The 19,043-nt window shown below is 45.0% G+C and overlaps 1 protein-coding gene across 1 annotated transcript; it reads left to right on the top strand.

Moving 5' to 3' along the window:
* The first annotated feature begins 1,678 nt into the window (after positions 1–1,678).
* On the top strand, positions 1,679–16,988 carry SLC7A8 (solute carrier family 7 member 8). Its single transcript, XM_044420925.1, has 11 exons — positions 1,679–4,010; positions 7,843–8,047; positions 8,182–8,333; positions 13,263–13,388; positions 13,662–13,815; positions 13,908–14,031; positions 14,136–14,239; positions 14,537–14,633; positions 14,878–15,027; positions 16,533–16,710; positions 16,826–16,988. The coding sequence occupies exons 1-11, from the start codon at positions 3,884–3,886 to the stop codon at positions 16,972–16,974; spliced, it is 1,566 nt and encodes a 521-aa protein (XP_044276860.1). The 5' UTR covers positions 1,679–3,883; the 3' UTR covers positions 16,975–16,988.
* The last annotated feature ends 2,055 nt before the right edge of the window (positions 16,989–19,043 follow it).

The following is a 19,043-nucleotide window of genomic DNA, read 5'->3' as shown; positions in this document are numbered from 1 at the left end:
ACTTGTGGGTTCTAACTCTTTAACCGAAGACCAGTGAATTAGAAGGAGGAGAGAGGAGGAATGTAAAAGGCACGGGAGGGGGCTCAAGAGGCGAAAGTGGGCTGCTAAGAACAGGCCTGGAATGAAAGGTGGGGGGCTGAAGGGAGAAAGAGGGCTCTAATATAAAAGTGAGGATATTGAAGGGAAATGATCTTTCTGGGGGACATAGCTGGTGAATGGTTGCATGAAGAGAGCCTAAGAAGTGTCAGGTATAGGTAGGAGACCCTTAATGCAGAGTTGTAGCAACTGATTAATAAAACAAGAGAGGGAGAAGAGAATTGATGGGGCAGCAAGGTGACCGTCTTTTGACCGGGAAGGCCCCAAAGCCTGCATGTGAGGCAGCTTCAGGAGTCAAGCTTTTTAAAACCATTGTGCCTCAGTCAGGGAAATTGTATCTTGGAGTCACTGCTCAGTTTCCTGTTTAGTTGCAAAGTCGTGTCCGGCCCATCACGATCCCATGGACAAAATTCCTTCAGGTTCTCCCGTCCTCCACCCTCCCCAGTGTCTACCCAGCCCCACACCCACCGCCCCAGTGACCCCATCCAGCCACCTCATCCTCTGCCGTCCCCTTCCCCTTTTGCCATCAGTCGTTCCCAGCATCAGGGTCTTCTCCTCACTGCTCAGTATGCCCCCAAAAAACCCTATTAGAAGAAAACAGTGGCAACTCCGAGGGCTCAAGAAAGTGAGAAACAGTAAAGCAGATGACCTGACTGACAGGCAGACAATGGATCCTGAGAGTCTTGATTGCAGATAAGCATGTAATCTAGTATGTATGTTGTAACAAGAAGGAAGCACAAAAAGCGTCAGTCTCCCATGACCATTAAATTGTAACTAATAATTGCAGAGGTAGCAACTATGTTCGCTGCAGTTTATTTCATTTCAATTTTATTCTCCTGCTTCCCCCTTTTGTTTCTCATGATGTATTAATGCGTTCCAGGAGTGGCCATTTAAAAAATGCCAACACACCCTTGCTAGGCCAAACCAAAGATCACTGAAACATCACCTGACAGAGCCCAGTCAATGTGTCCAAACTCTGTTCCATATCACCTGGGGACTCTGATTATACAGACATACTGTTTACAACATCCAGTTGCCCCCCTCCCACCCTACATCTCCACCCTGCTGCTGCCAACCCGCTTTCTCTCATTTTGCCTGATGACGGGATCTGGAGATCTTGAAAACCCGCACATTTTTGTGTTGGCCTAATGAAAGTATCGCACTATATGCATTTTAAAATGAATGGTTTCCTGTGCAGCTCTTGCTGAGCCGTTCCCTGCCCCCACATACTTCTTCTTATTCTGTGTGTTATCATCTCTCCTTCCCAGCCCTGACCTTTGTCCCCTCCTGTTCTTGCTGATATCAGGATAAAAGACTCAAGGTGCTCCCCAAAGGCTGGACTTCACCCCTACATTGCAGAAGATGCAGGATCAGCAGAGATGCCTACGGGGAATGTGCCAAGCAAGGGGAACTGGGGACAGTGAACAGAAGGGATGGGGAATGGTGTGGGGGAGGAAGGAAGCGTCGCACATGCAGAAAAGGCGGGTACACAGAGTTCCATCATTCCGGCCCTCCCTTTCCTTTTATCCCTGTCTTGTTTTCCTGAGACAAATGTCTCTTTTCTGCTTTGTAACTGTGAAAGCTGCTGGGATTCCTAAAAATAGGTACATTAAGCAAAATCATGACGCACACCGTAGTGAAAAGTGAATTTGCTAATCAGAGGAGGGAAGAAGACTAAAGTCTTAAGGAAAATGGACTTTATTGGACAATAAACTTGAGCATATGCACAGTGAATTATGAGGTGCAGGCAGACTAAGTGGTGGCTGGGTTGTTCATTTTACAAAAGACAGTGTTGTGTATATATTTCAGTGTTGCACACCCTTACCCCAAACACTCAGGAAGAATGACAACATGCAATTTCTTTTTCTTTTTTTTCATATTGGAGGCACAATCTTATATCTTGGCTATGAGTTGTTACTTTTTCTGCAAAAACTTGTATAGGATTGCTCCCAAGGGCATTTTATTAGACTTTATTATTAGAAAAAATCTGGACCCAAATCTAAAGATGTTGTAATCGTTGAAAAGGCACAAGTTAAAGCCAGTACTGGGGGCAGGGACAAGAGAGAGGGATTGGATATTACCTTGTGAGAAAATTCAGTAACATGTAAATTTAACTTTCTTTGTTTGCATGTTGAATTGTGGGTAACCACCAAAACAATGTGAAGGAGAAGTTGAAAGAATGCTATTAAGGTGGGACTAGAAATATTACAACATAAGTGTACTAACAAGCTAAAACAGGGAAAGAAGAGATGAGAGAAGAGCTGTGTTAAAGATGAATGTATAATAGGCTAAATAGATTTATATAGTCTACAATAAGACCATGCAAAAAAAAAAAGAGGTAGCTATTTTTTAGAAAAATACATCCATTAACTTGAGGATGTACGGGCTGCAAGTCCTCACAGAGACAGGGAGGGTAGTGTGCAAGTATAAATAAGACTCTTTAAACTCAATTAGACACGCTTTGGTTTCTGGCCGTGATACAGTTCTACAGAGGCCGGTTATGGTGGATCATACGGCTCAGGTAGAGCTGATGTCTCTTGTCTGAGCGCATGCCAACTAATGTGTCTTCCTCACCTTGCGATAGTCGACGAGACCCGATTCCTGTTTTTAGGAGAGATGAGTAAGGCAAAAAGCGATCTGGACTCGAGCGCGTGGGAAGAGGAGCGAGATAAACAGATACCTTAACTGGAGCAGCTTCTATTGATGAATATTATCAAGATAAGACAAGAGGGAGGAGTTTGGCTCCTGGAGCAAAGGATTAACCCCCGCTCCGGTCCGGCGGCAGCCGGTTTAGGCACATGAGCAGGATAGAGCGACTCGGTGGGAGAAAAACATACGAAGAGCACAGCGGAGCGAGGCGGGAGCTGGGCTGCAAGGAGGAATGAGAAGCCGAGAAATCAGGCGGAGAGAGGACCTCGGCAGGGACGAGAAACCGCACGAATCAACAACTCGGAGAGACGGCGGTCTAGCATAAGAGAGTACCCTGGCAAAGAACGATCCAGCGGTACCTGTCCAAGCTGAGCTTGAACGGGGATCCAAGAAAATCTGGGAATAAGTGCCACTGATGAGAATGGAACGGAACTGTGAGAAGTAGCTGCGTGTTGCAGTGGGGACGAACAAGATTAAACCAGTCTGTTTCCCGTGCTTTATTGCGTAATTTTCTTTCGCTGCTGGGGAAACTTTACAAGAAAGAACGGTACAAAAACAACGTGAGAAAAAAGATTTATGAACTGAAGGAGACGAATTCTTCACTATCCGGAGTCCCAAGCTGACCGATACGCAAAGTACAGCACGTGAGAGGTCAGCTTGGTACTAGAACCAAAGAATGGTTAGCGACTAGCACCTAAACCAAAGCTTAACAGGAGAGACCCAACTCAAAAGTAACAAGGTTGATGTTTGAACCAAAGCGAATCCAGCTTTTTATGGTGCTAGAACCAAGAAGATACACAGAGAGCTTGCTATAGAAAAGACAGATCTAGCTACCCTCTGAAACATAGACTGTAATAAGTTGATTTTAAAGATAAAAGTCCAGGATAACAGTTTCAGAGACTGGATTCAGAGTGGATTTGAACAGCTGGACCAAGGAACAGAGCTCCTAGGTGATAATAGTCTGAAGCTTGCTTAAGTCTAGTTTATGACCATAGCTGCATCAGAGGACACAGATCCAAGACAGAATTGCTTGAATTGTAGGAAAGCCATCCATAGAACCTCTACCCCAGAGTTCTTTTGGATCCAGTATCAGTAAGTGAGAGCTGCCTAGTTCAACCTTCCTGAGAGTTAGAACACCATGGAGGATGGAGCACGTCGCCGAGTTGGTTCTGAGAAGAGTTCAGCTAGTCCTGAAAAATCGGAAGGAGGTGGTGTTGCGCTCAAGAAAGAGATTGGACTGATAAGTGCATGTGGCATTATTGTGGGTGAGTGAGGATTCTGGAGGAATATATTTACTCTCATTGGTCTAGCACAAGGTGGTAATTATTGCTTTCCTCTACTTAACAGGAAGCAGAACTTCTGTTACTCCTTAGTTCTGAATCGTCTATGTTTCCTGACTAGAGCTAAGATTAGACATGACTAGGAGACTTTTTGTGCCTCTGTTATATTTTGTTTTTCCCACTTCTTGAGGAAGGGATGAAGCATGAAAAATCTCTTATTTTTTGTTCTCCTTTTTAATCACTGTTTCTTCTTCCTGTGTGTCTTTTCCTCCTTTCTATAAATATGCTAGAGCTGTCAGTTTGTATCACCGATCCAATTAGAGGCAGTCATTCCCTCTCTCAAACAGTCTCAGCAGTACCATCTGAACTCCTTCTAACCTCTTCTTGCTTGATTCCCTGTTGGAGTAAAATAGGCCAATTCCCAATTCGGCTGCTGCTATACTCCACCTTAAATCCTTCTCTGTTTAGGGATCCACTCATTGCAGGTTAACGTATCCCTCCCTAGTCATGCTGGCATCTCAGCAACTGAGATAAATGCATGTATATTCAGCTGCCCTGACCCAGAAGGATCTTCGGAGGAAGCAAGGATGCCAGTATACACAGCTGCTTCAACCCACAGGGGGTTGCAACTCTGTGGCAGACGAAGCTTCTCTGAATGTGAAGCCAACCCTTGCTAAAAGCAACAGGGGCTCTAGGCTGGATTATCAGTGATGTCCACCCATTTGCCCCTTAATGGGAGCTCGGACAAGACAGCAGAGACTCTTGCTCTGAAGTTGGTGTTTCAGAGTTGAGGGAACTCTGGGCTAAAAGCTGATAGCCAGGCCGTGTAGGAATATATCTCCGCAGTTCTCCAAGCTCTCGATCAGAGGAGTTTGTTTTCCACTTCAGTGAAGCTGGAGCGCCAGCTCTTGGAACATGTTTGTTCCAACGCCATCAACCCCAGTCCAGATGGCTTTGTTTCAGCAGGTGCCAGGAGACTGCTGAAACAAACAGAGAGGGAGTGGAGGAGAAGCACTTTGGGAAACAGTTGGATAACCCTTGTTTTCCTATCCACTCCATTCTCACCAACACCCCAATTCTACCCAGTTTATGGGCTTTGTTTCTTATACTGTCTCTGCTTCTCATATCATAGTGCACTGAAAGGCCTTTATGTGTATTCTTCCAGGGTCTCTAACATTTTCTACACATCAGAATCACAAACTATAGCTCTACCTGCCCTCCCAATATTTCTTCTCCCACTTTTCTGGGTGCCTTCTTGAAAGTGGCGGGGGGGGGGGTGATTAAGGTTTAGTTTAGTCTGAGCTTCTACTTCCCCAAAGCTCACATCCCCAGTTTTTCTTATATTTCCTATCATATTTTTAATCTCTTCCAGCCTTTCCTTCAACCCTACTTACCTATTGCAGTGTACCCTGACCCTATTCTGTGGCTTGTACATTCAGCCACACCTCTGCACAGCTCTTTGGCTCCAATTTATACCTGCAGAGTTTTAATTTTCTTAATGAAAAACAGTGGGTGTATTCTGTGCCAGAGGCAGGGGGCAGGCGGAAGAGGCACGTGAAACATAAGGCTGAAACACTGGACAGTATGTACCATGAGGATTTCAGCCAGCAGTGTAATAACAGAGAACGTTTATGGTGGCCACTTAGGCATTGCTTAATAATAATAATTGCCAAAACTAAGGAAATACATCACCAAAAAAAGAGGATAAAAGTCTATAGCAGTTTGTATAATGTTTACCTATACTTGTTTGTATGTATATTTGCAAATTTAGAAATGCTAACAAGAATTTAAATAGAATTAAGGCCCCCTGCTTGTCATGAGTGGAGCTGGCTTGGTCCGGGGGTCAGACTAGATGGCCCAGGAGACACCTTCTGACTCACTCTGTTTCTGTGCTCTCTCTCTTCTGATCATTCTTTATTTCTAAACTGGAGTGGCTAGTCCTTCAAATGTAGGACTGTCCTCTGTAAAGTAAGCCACAAGACTATTCTAGGAAAGAGATATAAATAATAGGGTAGTGGAAGTGGAAGGAAGTAGATAGCCTCACTAAATAGGTCCTTTTCACAAAGAAAATTGTGCCACACTGGGATTTCTTGTGCTGTGTGTGCAACATCACCCAGCTTGTAGAAGAGCATTCGTTTTACAAAGAATCTGCTGTGTGAATTTATTTATGTAATTTGAGATCTTTAAATCGCCCTAAGTGTTTTTGAAGCCACACTTCAGATTATAAGGCCAAAATTTTGTTTTTTAACGTGGTTACCAACATGCTTTGTCTTTAGGGCCATTTCTGTAATACTGTCCTATCTTGGCTGTTGTATGTTTGAAGGCGAAGCAATCTTCAACTCATGTGGGCTCAAAACAGTCAAGTGGACAGTATGTAGCCCCCTCCCAAGACAATACAGTTTGTATAATAATATAGTGCCAATATAGTGATTTGCATGTGTTGGCATGTATCTGCAATCAGAGCCCCTGCAGCTAAAAAACAGACTATTACACGCAATCCAATACCTGTTTGCTTAGAATTAAGTAGTTATTTTTGCTGAAGTCAACATGATTTGACTTCAAATGGAACAAGTCTTGCACTGGTCACATGTCCACACTTGAGAATCACCTTCTGAAAAACTGGGTTGGACCAAGATATGGCAAGTCATGATTTGACTACACTGAAGCATTTGTAAGACTTTCAGTTCTCACCAGTCCAATGGAAAAGCTAACTTTATATGCAGTCCCATCTAAACCCCACCTATGTTCAGTGAAGCTTACTTCTAAGTAAGGGAGCACAGCACGGCAAACAAAAAACCAAAAGTTCATTTCCAAATCTAAGTGTGGTTCAATACTGCTTACTCCCAAGTAAGCATGTTTAGGACTACTAGGGAGTAAGTCTGTTGAACAAAGTGGGATCTGTTTCTGAATGGGCCTATAAATCCCAGCATGGCTAGCTGAGGCACGCTGGAAGTTATAGATCTTTCTTCTGCCTAAACATGCCTAGGATTGTGCCTGAAGCAAGATTTAAAAAATTAAGTCATAGGAGTGCTGCAAGTCCTTTAACGAGTTATTTGCAAACAATCCCACATTTCCATTTGTAATGCTGTGCCCTGTGGGCTTCACGCAGCCTTTCCCCCATTCTCAGGAGCAGCCCCTGCTGCTGAGTTCAGTGGCACAGTAGCAGCTAAATGCATGGATAAAGAAATGACAGTTTGCTGCTGAAATTTGGAGGCAAAGCACTACAGAAACTTAAAAAGGACATACCTAGCCTGAAAAAAGCTGAAGCTGCCCATTCAAAGCTTTTACAGTGGTTTTACACTGAATTTCAGTGGCAAATCATTGCTTTTTTTCTTTTGGCCATGACACCAAAGTCAGAAGTGTGCCTCATGGGCAGTCCAAGGACTGAAAATGGCCCACAGTTGCTTACCCCTGTTCTATACAATCATGCCTAGGAATGTAGCCCTAGCAGATGATCTCGATGATATCAAACAATTCTGGTTTCAGGCAACCAACAGATAGACAATGAACAAAACAATATGTCAGGCTAAATAATGAAGTGGTTTGAACAATTTATATTTTAAAATGTTACAGATAAAGTGCTTAGATATCATGAGTATTTCTTCTTGCCAAAATGAAATTTAGAATTTGATTAGGACAAGAGCTAGGGTTCTCCAATTGATATATGGAACTGACATTTAAATGTCATCAAGGATAAGTTCCCTTCTAAGGTAGAATGTCTTCAGAGTCTGCAGGCTCCAATGGATAGTTACTGTGTTCAACTTTCCCCTGTCATCATCACCCTTTATGATCTTTAAACCCTTTGTTCCTTCTCCAGGTAACATCATTGGATCAGGCATCTTTGTGTCACCAAAGGGTGTGTTGGAAAACGCAGGCTCAGTAGGGCTGGCATTAATCGTGTGGATTGTAACTGGTCTCATCACAGCTGTGGGTGCACTATGCTATGCAGAATTGGGAGTCACCATCCCCAAATCCGGAGGCGACTATTCCTATGTCAAAGACATCTTTGGCGGGCTGGCTGGGTAAGAGAGAGTGGGTTAAGTGGAGTGGAGGTGGCTGGTTGGGCTGGAATTGGAGCAGGAAAGATGGTGGCAGGGAATGAGATTGACGTGGGGGTGGGGTTGTATATCTGTTTCACACCTATGTGCCTCCCAAGGTTTCTGCGACTATGGATTGCGGTTCTGGTGATCTACCCCACCAATCAGGCTGTTATTGCCCTCACCTTCTCAAACTACATACTGCAGCCGATCTTCCCTACCTGCCTTCCTCCGGAAACTGGACTGCGATTAATGGCTGGGGTCTGTCTTTGTAAGTACTGAACAGACTACAAATAGCAATGCACATTAACTAACATTGGATTGGTTTCAAGGGCCTGCAACTTGGAGGCAGTTTATAAGTCCATCGCAGGGCAACTGCAACCACGTACTAAACTGGTCCTCTATCAGGCCTGGCCATTTGTTACGTCATTCTCACAATGGAATGGGTGGGGGTGTGTGGCTTGTATGCAGCAAGTGAACATTGTCAATGAGTAATTCTCTGTACACATGCAATCCCTGTACAGTAGTTTGTATCAGCTGCCTTCATAGTGCAGGCCCTATCTGCATCTATTCAAGGACTCTGAGCTTTATTGCAGCCAATCTAGCTAGCTCAGGATAACAGTCTAAGGAGGGTTGTCATTCTCCCTTAGTATTCAAACCATATGCAACTATCCCTTAGGAACACACATAGTTATAGCCATCTCGGTGTTTCTATATGAGTAGTGGTTGCTGTTATAAACTGAATGAAACTGTGAAAACGAGAGATGGTGTACTTTGAGTGTTAAGATTTGGACTGGGGAGACAGGCTGGATACACTCTGGTTCATGAAACTTACCAGGTGATCTTGAGCCAGTCATTGACTCTGACAATCTACCTTACAGGGTTGCTCTGCGATTAAAATGGGGGAATCAACATCCATGCATGGTGCCTTGAGCTCCCTAAAGTTAGGGTGGTGTATAAAATATCAATCTATATGCAGTTTACATGCTAAAAGCACATATGCAGTTGCTTTAATGGAAAAAGTATGCATGTTTAACCTATGTTGATAATGTTGTTCTAGCTATTATAAGGTACAATGGCAACCTATCCTCTTAAAATATATTGTAATTTTACAATATAATTTTTAATATATCCAAGAGTTGACCTTTGAGCCTTGGAATGAAACTTGCTTCCTTCCTTATCTGAAATGGAGCTTTTAAGGAGCAGCTGTAGCTGCAGGCAAACAGATACTTGATATATAAACAACACTAGCTCATGGTTTATGTAACCCAAGGGTGGTTGAATCTGAGTTGTTGTGATGTGTGAAACCAGTCATGCTAACAAAACATGGCTTGCTAACCATAAATAAACTAGGAAGAACTTATGGTATATTGTAAACTCTAGGATGCTGTGTGCAAACCAGAACCATGGAACATTTTTGATTGTTTTGCCAGGCTACATTGGTACAACAACCACCACCACCACCTCTCTGTGTTCCAAAACTTGAATGCCATAAAGACATTTGGGACATGGGGAAGGCCTTTATCTTGCCATCATCCTGCTTCATTCTCAGAATTTCACCCATAACTCTTTTGTGCCTTCCCACTGCTTCATCTTTTTTACCTTCTCCATAAAATCTGTGAAGTAGAAAAAGATGGAACAGTTACACAGTGCTAGGAGCTTTCTATAGTCCCCACCCCTACGATGAATGCAATAGGGGAGTATAGGAGGGATGGTGTTAGAGGTACTGGAGTTACAAGGAACGGTCCCACACTAGGACGTCCATTCATCTTGCGCCACACCTTTGAGCCATCTGAGCCTCGTACCACTTATCCCCAGATAGACAGTTTCCCTGTGGATGCCTCCTTAGTCAGTGAAGGACTCATGAGTTCAAATAATGATTAGGATGGGTAATCTGTGCTGCGGTTACGTTAGGACATCAAACGCTGGGAAGATCAGGCAAGAACTGGTTTTGTTCCTTTCTTTCCAGCCCCATGGCAGGGGGGGAGAGAGAGGAAGGATGAGCGGTGGCCAGGAAGGGGGGCGGAGTTGGCTGAGGCACTTATGTAAGCCAGCTGCTGCAGCTCAGCAAGAGTTTATTAATCAGGTCAAAGCCAGTTATTCAGTGTTGAGTCAGCAAAAAGAGAGAGTGTATATGTTCATGAGAAAGAGAAGCAAGAAAGAAAACAAATCCATACTGCCAAACCCCAGCCATGAGGCACTACTTACTGGTGGGCTTTCTGCCTGAATCCTGAAGAGCTAAACATTAGAAGCAATGAAATAATATTCATCCTCAAATGGAAGGGAGGGACTGGGGAGAAAGAGCAAAGAAAGCCCACCAGACTGTGAATTCTGACCAACGGTTATCAAGAGATTCAGATACATCTGAGGGAAACATGTTTTAGCAGGAGAATTGGCACAGGGGAAGGCTGTGGGTGACTGTTGCAAGGTAGTTGTTGTACACTTGTAGGCTGAAGGCTAAAACTGGGTAGTGTCACCAGAGCCCTGCAAAGCAAGTTTTAATCTGTCTTATCTGGAATGCTGTGGTAGCTGCTTCATATCTTCATGTTGACATAAGCAAACAACCTAGAAGTGGTCAGAATGTTGTTTTCTTGTACCAATCTCAACTTGGCAGCCACAGAATAGCCTGGATAAATCTGCAGCTGCTTTAAGAAGGAAGCAGACATGCTGTGGAGGTGGCATTACTGGTCACTGACCTATCTAAATGAAGTTCTAGATCTATTTTGAGGTCGGGACTAAGGTGGCAGGGTGGCTAGTTTGGATCCATCTCTGGGACAGTGTGTGCTAAAAATTTAGCAACAGTTCTGAGCCACACCCTCCTGCTCCAGCGTCATCTTTGAGATTTCATGTCTGAAAGGATCCCAGGGTATCAGAAACTCACTGACCTTACTCCAGCCTTGCTGGGTGCCAGGATTACTGAGAAACTAGGGGACTTCCAGGAGTTCAGTCTCTGGATTAGAACAGAGTGAAATAACATATATTTATGACAATGCAAAAACAGCTCTCTACCCGCCTCCACACACACGTACATTTGAGATCTTCATTACAGTACCAGTTGGATCTTTCCACCCGACATAACACCACAAAACTTTCCGTGGAGTCCCATACTTAGATTCACCCATTCATGTTACAGCTATTCCTAGCTCATGCCATGATCCCATTTTGAAACACTAGCCAGCCCTGATCTATTCTTGGGATTTCACAGCTCTTGATCTTAGAGGTAAATTTATACTCTCTCAGAGATATTCAGAAACAGCTCCCCAATTTCCAAAAGTAATCTTATCTTAGAAAGGAGAGTGCACAGTCAGCATTAGCTCCTGATCCTGTCATCATAAGTCACTGATCTCTTATCTTCAGTGCCTCTGAAATCCCACATGGCCTTCAACCCCCTTGTGTCCTGTGAAATTCCTGAGAGGGATGATTTAACTCAGTGCCCTGCACTGAGCAGGGGGCTAAACCTGACGGCCTTCTGGCCCATTTCAAGTCTACTATTTTGTGATTCTATGAGAGCTTTGAGTGCATACTATTTGCCTCTTAAAATGCAGCATGCTCCTATGAACTGCTCTTTCATCTTCATGAGGAGAGTGATTAACACAGGATATCACTGTGTCTTTATCAGCTTCCAAATTATATGCAGTGACTGTACATAGCTTTTTCTACATGCAGATCCTCTACCTATTGGAAACACTTCACTGTTGAAGTGCACTAAATAAACAGACCTATCCTTGCTCCTTCTATCCCCTGCCCCCAAACTGATTTTCTGTTAAGCTCCAGGCTTCCTGTTTTTAGCCCTTCTAACTTGAACTTGATTGTGCAAAAGTGATTCTGAGTCAGCAGGAAAGTTTCCATTTCCTCTTTCTCTGTTAGGTTTTGGGGATCATTTTTAATTCTCCGCTCCCTCCCCTCAAAACAGAGAAGGGAGTGGAATGGGATGGGACAGGACACTGGGCAGAGCCCATATGGGACACACTCGCTGATACCTCCCCAAAACCTAGGCAGGTCAAGAGAGGCATAAACAGAATAACATTTGTTTTATCCTTATGTATGTGCATGTCATTAGGGCAGGGCTGTCAACCCTAAAGCTTAAAGGGCTTTCCAGGAATCCCAAATCTGACCTATGGTACCTTTAGTACACTCCACACAAGATTCAGAGTCTTTTCTAGGACTAGCATATATCTGAAATGAGAGCTTATCTGTTTTGGTTATTGGAAGTGGACACAGCAGTGGAAATGGTATCCAAGTTGTGGCTTCAGGGAACAATGCACTCTTGGGGTGCTCCTGGGGGAGCCAGCATGCTTGCTCACTCTCATGTGCTCACAAACCAACCATGTGTTGTTTAGTCATGATAACTGTAAGACGTTGTGTGTGTGGAAGTTGTCGTTCTGTATTTAAGAAAGTGTCACCATCCCATGCATACATTGCTATACGGAAGTTGGAAGGGTTCTAGCTTTGGACAGGAAAGAACTCCTGTATCATCCATGTTTCTGTGGTTGCACTGGGCACTGGAAGGGGTGGAGGCAGCATTTTCTGTTTGTCTGTCTCAGGTAAACCCTGTTTCAGTGGTCCTGGGTTACTCGGGGCCAGTGTCTGTTTGTGCAGACAGAATGTTTGGTGCAGTCAGGCTGGGAGCCAAATAGGTCACAGCCTCCCCCTCCCTCCTCTGCTTGTTTTTCATTCCCTTAAACCTCCAGGAACTTTACTAAGGTCCTTGTTTGTTTCTTTCCTTATACTGCCGTGCACATATTTAATCGCAGTTTACAATCCTTGAGGATGGGTCAGTTAGCCCAGTCCTCTTCAAATAGTAAGTAAAGGAGAGCCAAGTGAGGCTCTGTGGTCCTGAAAAATTGTTCTCTTTGAATAGCTTCGCCCTCAAACAGCTGTAAACGGAATATAATTGTGCCCTTGCGTTACAGGAAGATAGCGACAGATCTACAAATTATATAGCCTAGGTAGGCTGCAATAACAATCAGGGCCAAAGGCAAAGAAGGCTGTGGCTGCATAGCCAGCAAGTACTCCTTGTTCTGTGTCAAGGAGATGGCAATGCAACATCTGGATTGTCCCAAAGACATTGTGGCCTGCGTTACCTTGCTCAGATGTTGCGTCCTGCAGGGATAAAACTAGCCTTGATGGATACATGTGGGCCAAAGAAAGGAGAATGTTGACCGTCCCTTCCCCCACTGACTTCTCTGTTTCTTCTCAGTACTGCTGACTTGGGTGAACTGTGCCAGCGTGCGCTGGGCCACACGGGTTCAGGATGTCTTCACAGCTGGGAAACTGCTGGCACTGGGACTTATAATTGTCATGGGAATCGTGCAGATCTGCAAAGGTGAGGCCCAGTCTGGTCGCGCAGTGAAGGGGCAAGCGCTCTCCCTAGCGTGCTGTGTTAGTCCACTCAAAGGGAGTGAGCTGCTGGGTTTTAAACCTAGGGATATGGACAGCATTCCTTAGTAAGCTGATTTAGAGATTGGTTTGGTTTCCATAGTGTCCTGCCCCAGCCTGGATGGTGAGCTGGAGAATTAACAGATCTGGGAAGGGGGATAGAGAACCCCCTACCCTTCTAATGAATCCTTTCTCCATGTTCAATTTTTCCTCTTCACAGGTGAATACTTCTGGCTGGAGCCAAAAAACGCCTTCGAATTCTTCCAGGAGACGGACGTGGGTCTGGTGGCGCTAGCGTTCTTACAGGGCTCTTTTGCCTACGGGGGCTGGAACTTCCTCAACTATGTCACTGAGGAGCTGGTCGACCCTTACAAGTGAGTCAGGGACACCCTGATGGTGGTGGAGGAGACAGTGATCTACTCTGATCCGCATTCCCCTCTTTCACTTCAACTCTTTCTCCTCACAGGAACCTGCCTCGGGCCATCTTCATTTCCATTCCCCTGGTCACCTTTGTGTACGTCTTTGCCAATGTTGCCTATGTCACTGCCATGTCACCCCAGGAGCTGCTGGCCTCCAATGCAGTTGCAGTGGTGAGGCCCCATCTGCCCCCCACCCCGTGCATATTCCTTTCCCCCCAAATTCCAGGTGGAGCCACAGCTAAGCACTTGCTCTCTCCTTGTTCCCTTCCCCACAGACCTTTGGGGAAAAGCTCTTAGGAGTCATGGCATGGATAATGCCCATCTCTGTTGCCCTTTCTACCTTTGGAGGAGTCAATGGCTCACTCTTCACTTCTTCCAGGTGAGTAAACGTGGCCTCCACATTTCCCTCTCATGCACAGGCTGAAACCCCAGCAGCAGTGCTCACCCCGTCTGTATAATGCTGCCTTCCAACTGCTCCGTGCTGTAACACCTAAATTACGAGGAATTAAGTTGGTGCTTCATCCATTTGAGCCTTTTCCATCCTTTCCTTGGGAATTATCTGAAAGTATAGCCCACAGTGTGACTCTAGTGTAAAAACTTTCCTGGTGCTGATTAAAATAGGCCAATAACCTTTACCCCGCTTATTTTTTTGGTATTTTCTCTCCACCATTCCCAGACTCTTTTTTGCTGGAGCGCGGGAGGGCCATCTCCCCAGTGTACTCGCCATGATTCACGTACGACGCTGCACCCCCATTCCTGCTTTAGTCTTCACCGTAAGTCATCGGCAGAGAACCACGTGGGTGGATGCCCAGGCAGTGGAGGGCGCATGTGGGATGAGGGCGGGTCCCTGGCAGGGGCAGAACCACGAAGCAGGTGGACTTTCTAGCAATTCCCGACAAGGGAATTGGCGGGACTAGAAGGCCCAGAATAGTGACAATCTGGCAGACTAAAATCCCTGGGTCATTCAAGTGACATTGCTGTAACTGTTCATTTTTCATCTTTCTTCGTCTCTGGCAGTGCCTTTCTACCTTGCTTATGCTTGTGACAAGTGACATATACACCCTGATCAATTATGTGGGTTTCATCAACTACCTCTTCTACGGAGTGACTGTGGCCGGGCAAGTTGTACTACGCTGGCGGGAACCTCACCGAACCCGTCCCATCAAGGTACAAGATTCCTGTTACATGACCCTGTATGGGCTCCCATTGTTTTGCCTTCCCTTCAGACCCTGCAGGGTAGTTAGTAATTGACATTAGTAGTTTGACATTAGTAATTTAAATAAAGTTTCCAGTTTCTGATTGATATATTTCCTGAACAAACTTTAATACCAATTGTTTAGCAAAACACATGTGTCTCCAAACTAAACTAAACAGAGAGTTGGTGGGGAGGCAACACGTTTTCAAGCCATTTCTGCTACTTCTGGACTCCAGTTTGCAACAGCATGAACATTGCTGGCTTACTTCTGAAAATCAGCAGCAAACCACTAAAGAAGTCTACAGTATGCAACTCTTGCTTCCAAACTAGGAAGGTTTGTGTGCTTTAGGCAGTTTGCCATTATTTGGCTGGAAACTGGCCTTCTTTTCCTCTAGTATGGCATGTGCTCCAGGGGAACCAAAATAGCCTCTGGATCTCCTAAGTCTGCCCACCCCAACAAAGAGCTTTTATGCCCCCAGGGAACATAATCCCCCAAGCTGATGGTCATACAGTCCAGAAAACTTCTGCACTGCAGCATATTGTGAAATCAAAGATTTTTGTTTTGCTTTTTCTATACACATGTAAGGACATTAAACAAAATTGTGTCTACTAAACATAAGTGCTTCTCCAGTACAATGGAAAGAAAAGGCCATGCTGTTTTAGTTGTCAGAGTCTAAATATTAATAATTTGTTCCATAACAAAACCCATGATCCACTGGATCATATTAATGATGCTTGATCACACAAGTTACATATTTTGGACCATATTTTGTTCTTTCACATAGAAAAGCAGACTTCAGTACAGCATGTCTGATGAAGAGTAATCTATTTGGTTATGGGAGATAAAGCATAGACTTTCCTGTGTTTAATATGTACAGAAATACTTTTTCCACCCAGTTATTGTTAAGAACCATTTAATTTAAATTTAGTTTTACACGTTTAAATTTAGCCCTACATCCTAAACATACATACTAGGGAATGCACCTGTTGTAGACAGTAGGACTTAATCCCGAGTATACACGCATGTGATCCTACTGTATTATTTACATTAAAATAAGCAAAATCAGCACCTGATACTTACTTTTAATATAGCATCAACTCTTTCCCACCTGAATTTCCTGCTTGACCACATAAATGTGCCCCCCGCCCCAAGAGATGATATATTAGAACCCCTAACCCCTTGCGCTGGGTCTGACAGCTTGTACATTTAAGCCAGATTGGATGAGCCGTAACCCTCCAGGGTTCCAGGCACGTCTTCCCCTTGCTTTCTACCTGATCCTTTTGGACAGAAACACCGGGGACTTTCCACAGACAGAGTGTGTGCTCTGTCACTGTGCTGTGATTCATCCCTCCTCTGCTGGCCAAGCGCTAGCTAGGTGGCTGCTGGACAAACTACCCTCGTACCCCACCAACCTTTTCCCTGCCTCACCCTTCCCGGCATTCCTGCCCAGGCCCAACCCATCTCTTTCCTCCCCAGGTGAGCCTATTCTTCCCTATAATTTACCTGCTGTTCTGGGCCTTCCTGTTGGTGTTCAGCCTGTGGTCAGAACCGTTGGTGTGTGGCATTGGCCTAGCGATCATGTTGACGGGCGTCCCAGTCTACTTCCTGGGGGTGCACTGGCGGCATAAGCCACCCATCATCAACACATTCATTGGTAAGTCGGGGCAGACAGAGGATAGCTCAATTTGAGAGCTTGTGGGGTGCTAAAGCTGTGGTTTGGCTCGTTTTCTTGTTGAAAAAGCTCACCTGTTTCCTCCATCTTCTTCCAGATGTAGTGACTCGGGCAGGACAAAAGCTTTGTGTTGTCGTGTACCCCGAGATGGGTGCAGAGGAACCTGAAACAAACCTCGGCAAAGAGACCAAAGAGCAGCTTCAACCCATGTGTGGAACTGAAGACCTCAGCAGCCCACAGATCTGAGCCTTTTGGCTGCATGGGGGTGGGGGGTGGGGGTGGGGTGGGGTGGGGGGGTTGTAGAAGCGCCAGCCAGCCAGCCAGCCAACTATAGACTGCACAGTACCCTGGCTGGGGCTGGAAATGGGAGCTCCCCACCCACAGCGGATGTTCCTTCCCTCCTCCACGTAGCATCACACGCTGGGGTCGGATGAGCTGCGAGCGCTGCAGTAGCCACGCACCAGCTTCCTAGGATAAATCTTGGCTGGGTTTGGAGCACGCACCCCCATGGTTCCCTGCCTGCATTGAGCCCTGCTGGGGCTGGGGGAAAAACGGGAGCTCCCTTCACAGCGCACGAAACTCACACACTCTGCTGGAAGGGGCTCCCTCACTGCTGCCTTACGTTGTGGGGAACGTTCTCTTTGGGTTTGGACCTCATCTGGGGGAAAGGATTCTCCCCCTTGGTTCTGTGTCCTTATATTTTTCCACATTGCTGTCTTTCTCTCTTTTTTGATGAAATAAATTAAACTCAAGTTGCCATCTCTGTTGCTTTAAATGCTGGTCTGTAGGATGTTGAAACGTCATTTAATGCACACACGTGTTTGTCCAAGCGACTCCAGTTTCTCATTGGAATTATGTGGTAGAGATAGATAAACATGGGCTAGAAAACACACCTGCCCTTTAGGCAAGGACTGTGCTACTTTGATGGGAGATGCCCACTTTGTTCCATGTAATTTAAAAAGAAAAAAAGTCCTGGTCCACAGCATATGTCTAATAAAAGCCAAAAGGCTTTAGTAAGATTTTTTTTTTTTTTAGGAAGAACATATTGGTAGCTAACATGGAAGTACTGGAGAGATCTTATCCAGTGAGGAAATGCATTGATTTCTTAACTCCACTGGCTTTGAGGTGAAACATAAAAACTTCTGGTATCGGAGGAATGGCCCATGCTACTCTGTCAAACCTGCCACTCCAAAGCATGAAAGGCCTTTTGTGGGTCAGACAAAAGATCTGTTTTAGTGTAGCAGCATGTTTCACACATGCACAATATATATTCCAAGAAACCTAGCAGGCAGGATATGAAATCTCCCCTAGCAACTGGTATTTAATATGATAAACTGCTCCCTCCAAACACATATTTAATTGTTCCAGCTAGCAGCCATTCATCTTCCATAAATTTATTTAATCCCTCTTTAAAGCCATCTAAGCCAGTGGCCATCACCACATCTTGTGGTAGTAAATTGCACAAATTGTGTGCTTCGTGATGAAGTTGCTAGACTCTGTCTTAAATCTACTGCCAGTCAGTTTCATTGGTTAATAATCCCTATTATGGAAAAGGTTCAGTCTACCTACTTTGTGCACACCATGCATAATTGCACAGACTCCTCTATCTCGCCCCACAGTCTTTTCTTCTAAACTGAAAAGCCTTTCATGCTATAACTGTAGGTAATGCACTCCTAAATCTTGATCTGCATTGTCCTTCTCTGTACCTTCCCAGCTGAATATTCTTTTGGAGGCTGGACAGCCTTTTTTTTTTTTTTTTTTTTTGGTTTTCTTTTCTGACCATAAGGTTGCCACTAGGGAAAAGTTAAACTTTCTGTAAGAGGTCCACAGATCCCAAGAAGCTGAGTGTACATCTCTGTTCTAGGGACACTCGGAGGGGAAAAACACACCTCCCCCACTTCTAAATTACCTAGAATTCTTGTCCAGGCTCCATCTAGCTGTGAAGTAGTTCTTCTGGCCCCAGGGCTCCATCTGCTGGATCCAAAAGACACTGTAGAGTCTCTTAGGAAAAGCTCATCCTTTCAGCTCCAACATGGCCCTTGGAAGCAGGCAAAGGTTAGGCGTTATCACTCGGCGGTGCCATTTTCTATCTTACATGGGAGTTTTCAGCTGACGTCACAGCAAATATGTGAGATTGCTTTTCTGTACAGACAACAGCTTGGCGATATCCACAAACGGCAGAGGAGAGCGGTTCACGGGCGCCTTTTGGCACCTTGTGCAATCGTGGCAGGAAAGCGAAACTTGGCTGTGTGATACAGTGAAGCTAGGAAGCTAAAGTGGGCCACCCAGACAACGGGGGGACAGGCAGGACTTCT

The sequence above is a fragment of the Varanus komodoensis genome, unplaced genomic scaffold (assembly GCF_004798865.1).
Source record: "Varanus komodoensis strain SLA01 unplaced genomic scaffold, ASM479886v1 scaffold112, whole genome shotgun sequence".
Taxonomy (NCBI): Eukaryota; Metazoa; Chordata; class Lepidosauria; order Squamata; family Varanidae; genus Varanus; species Varanus komodoensis.
This window is presented reverse-complemented; position numbering and strand designations above follow the sequence as displayed.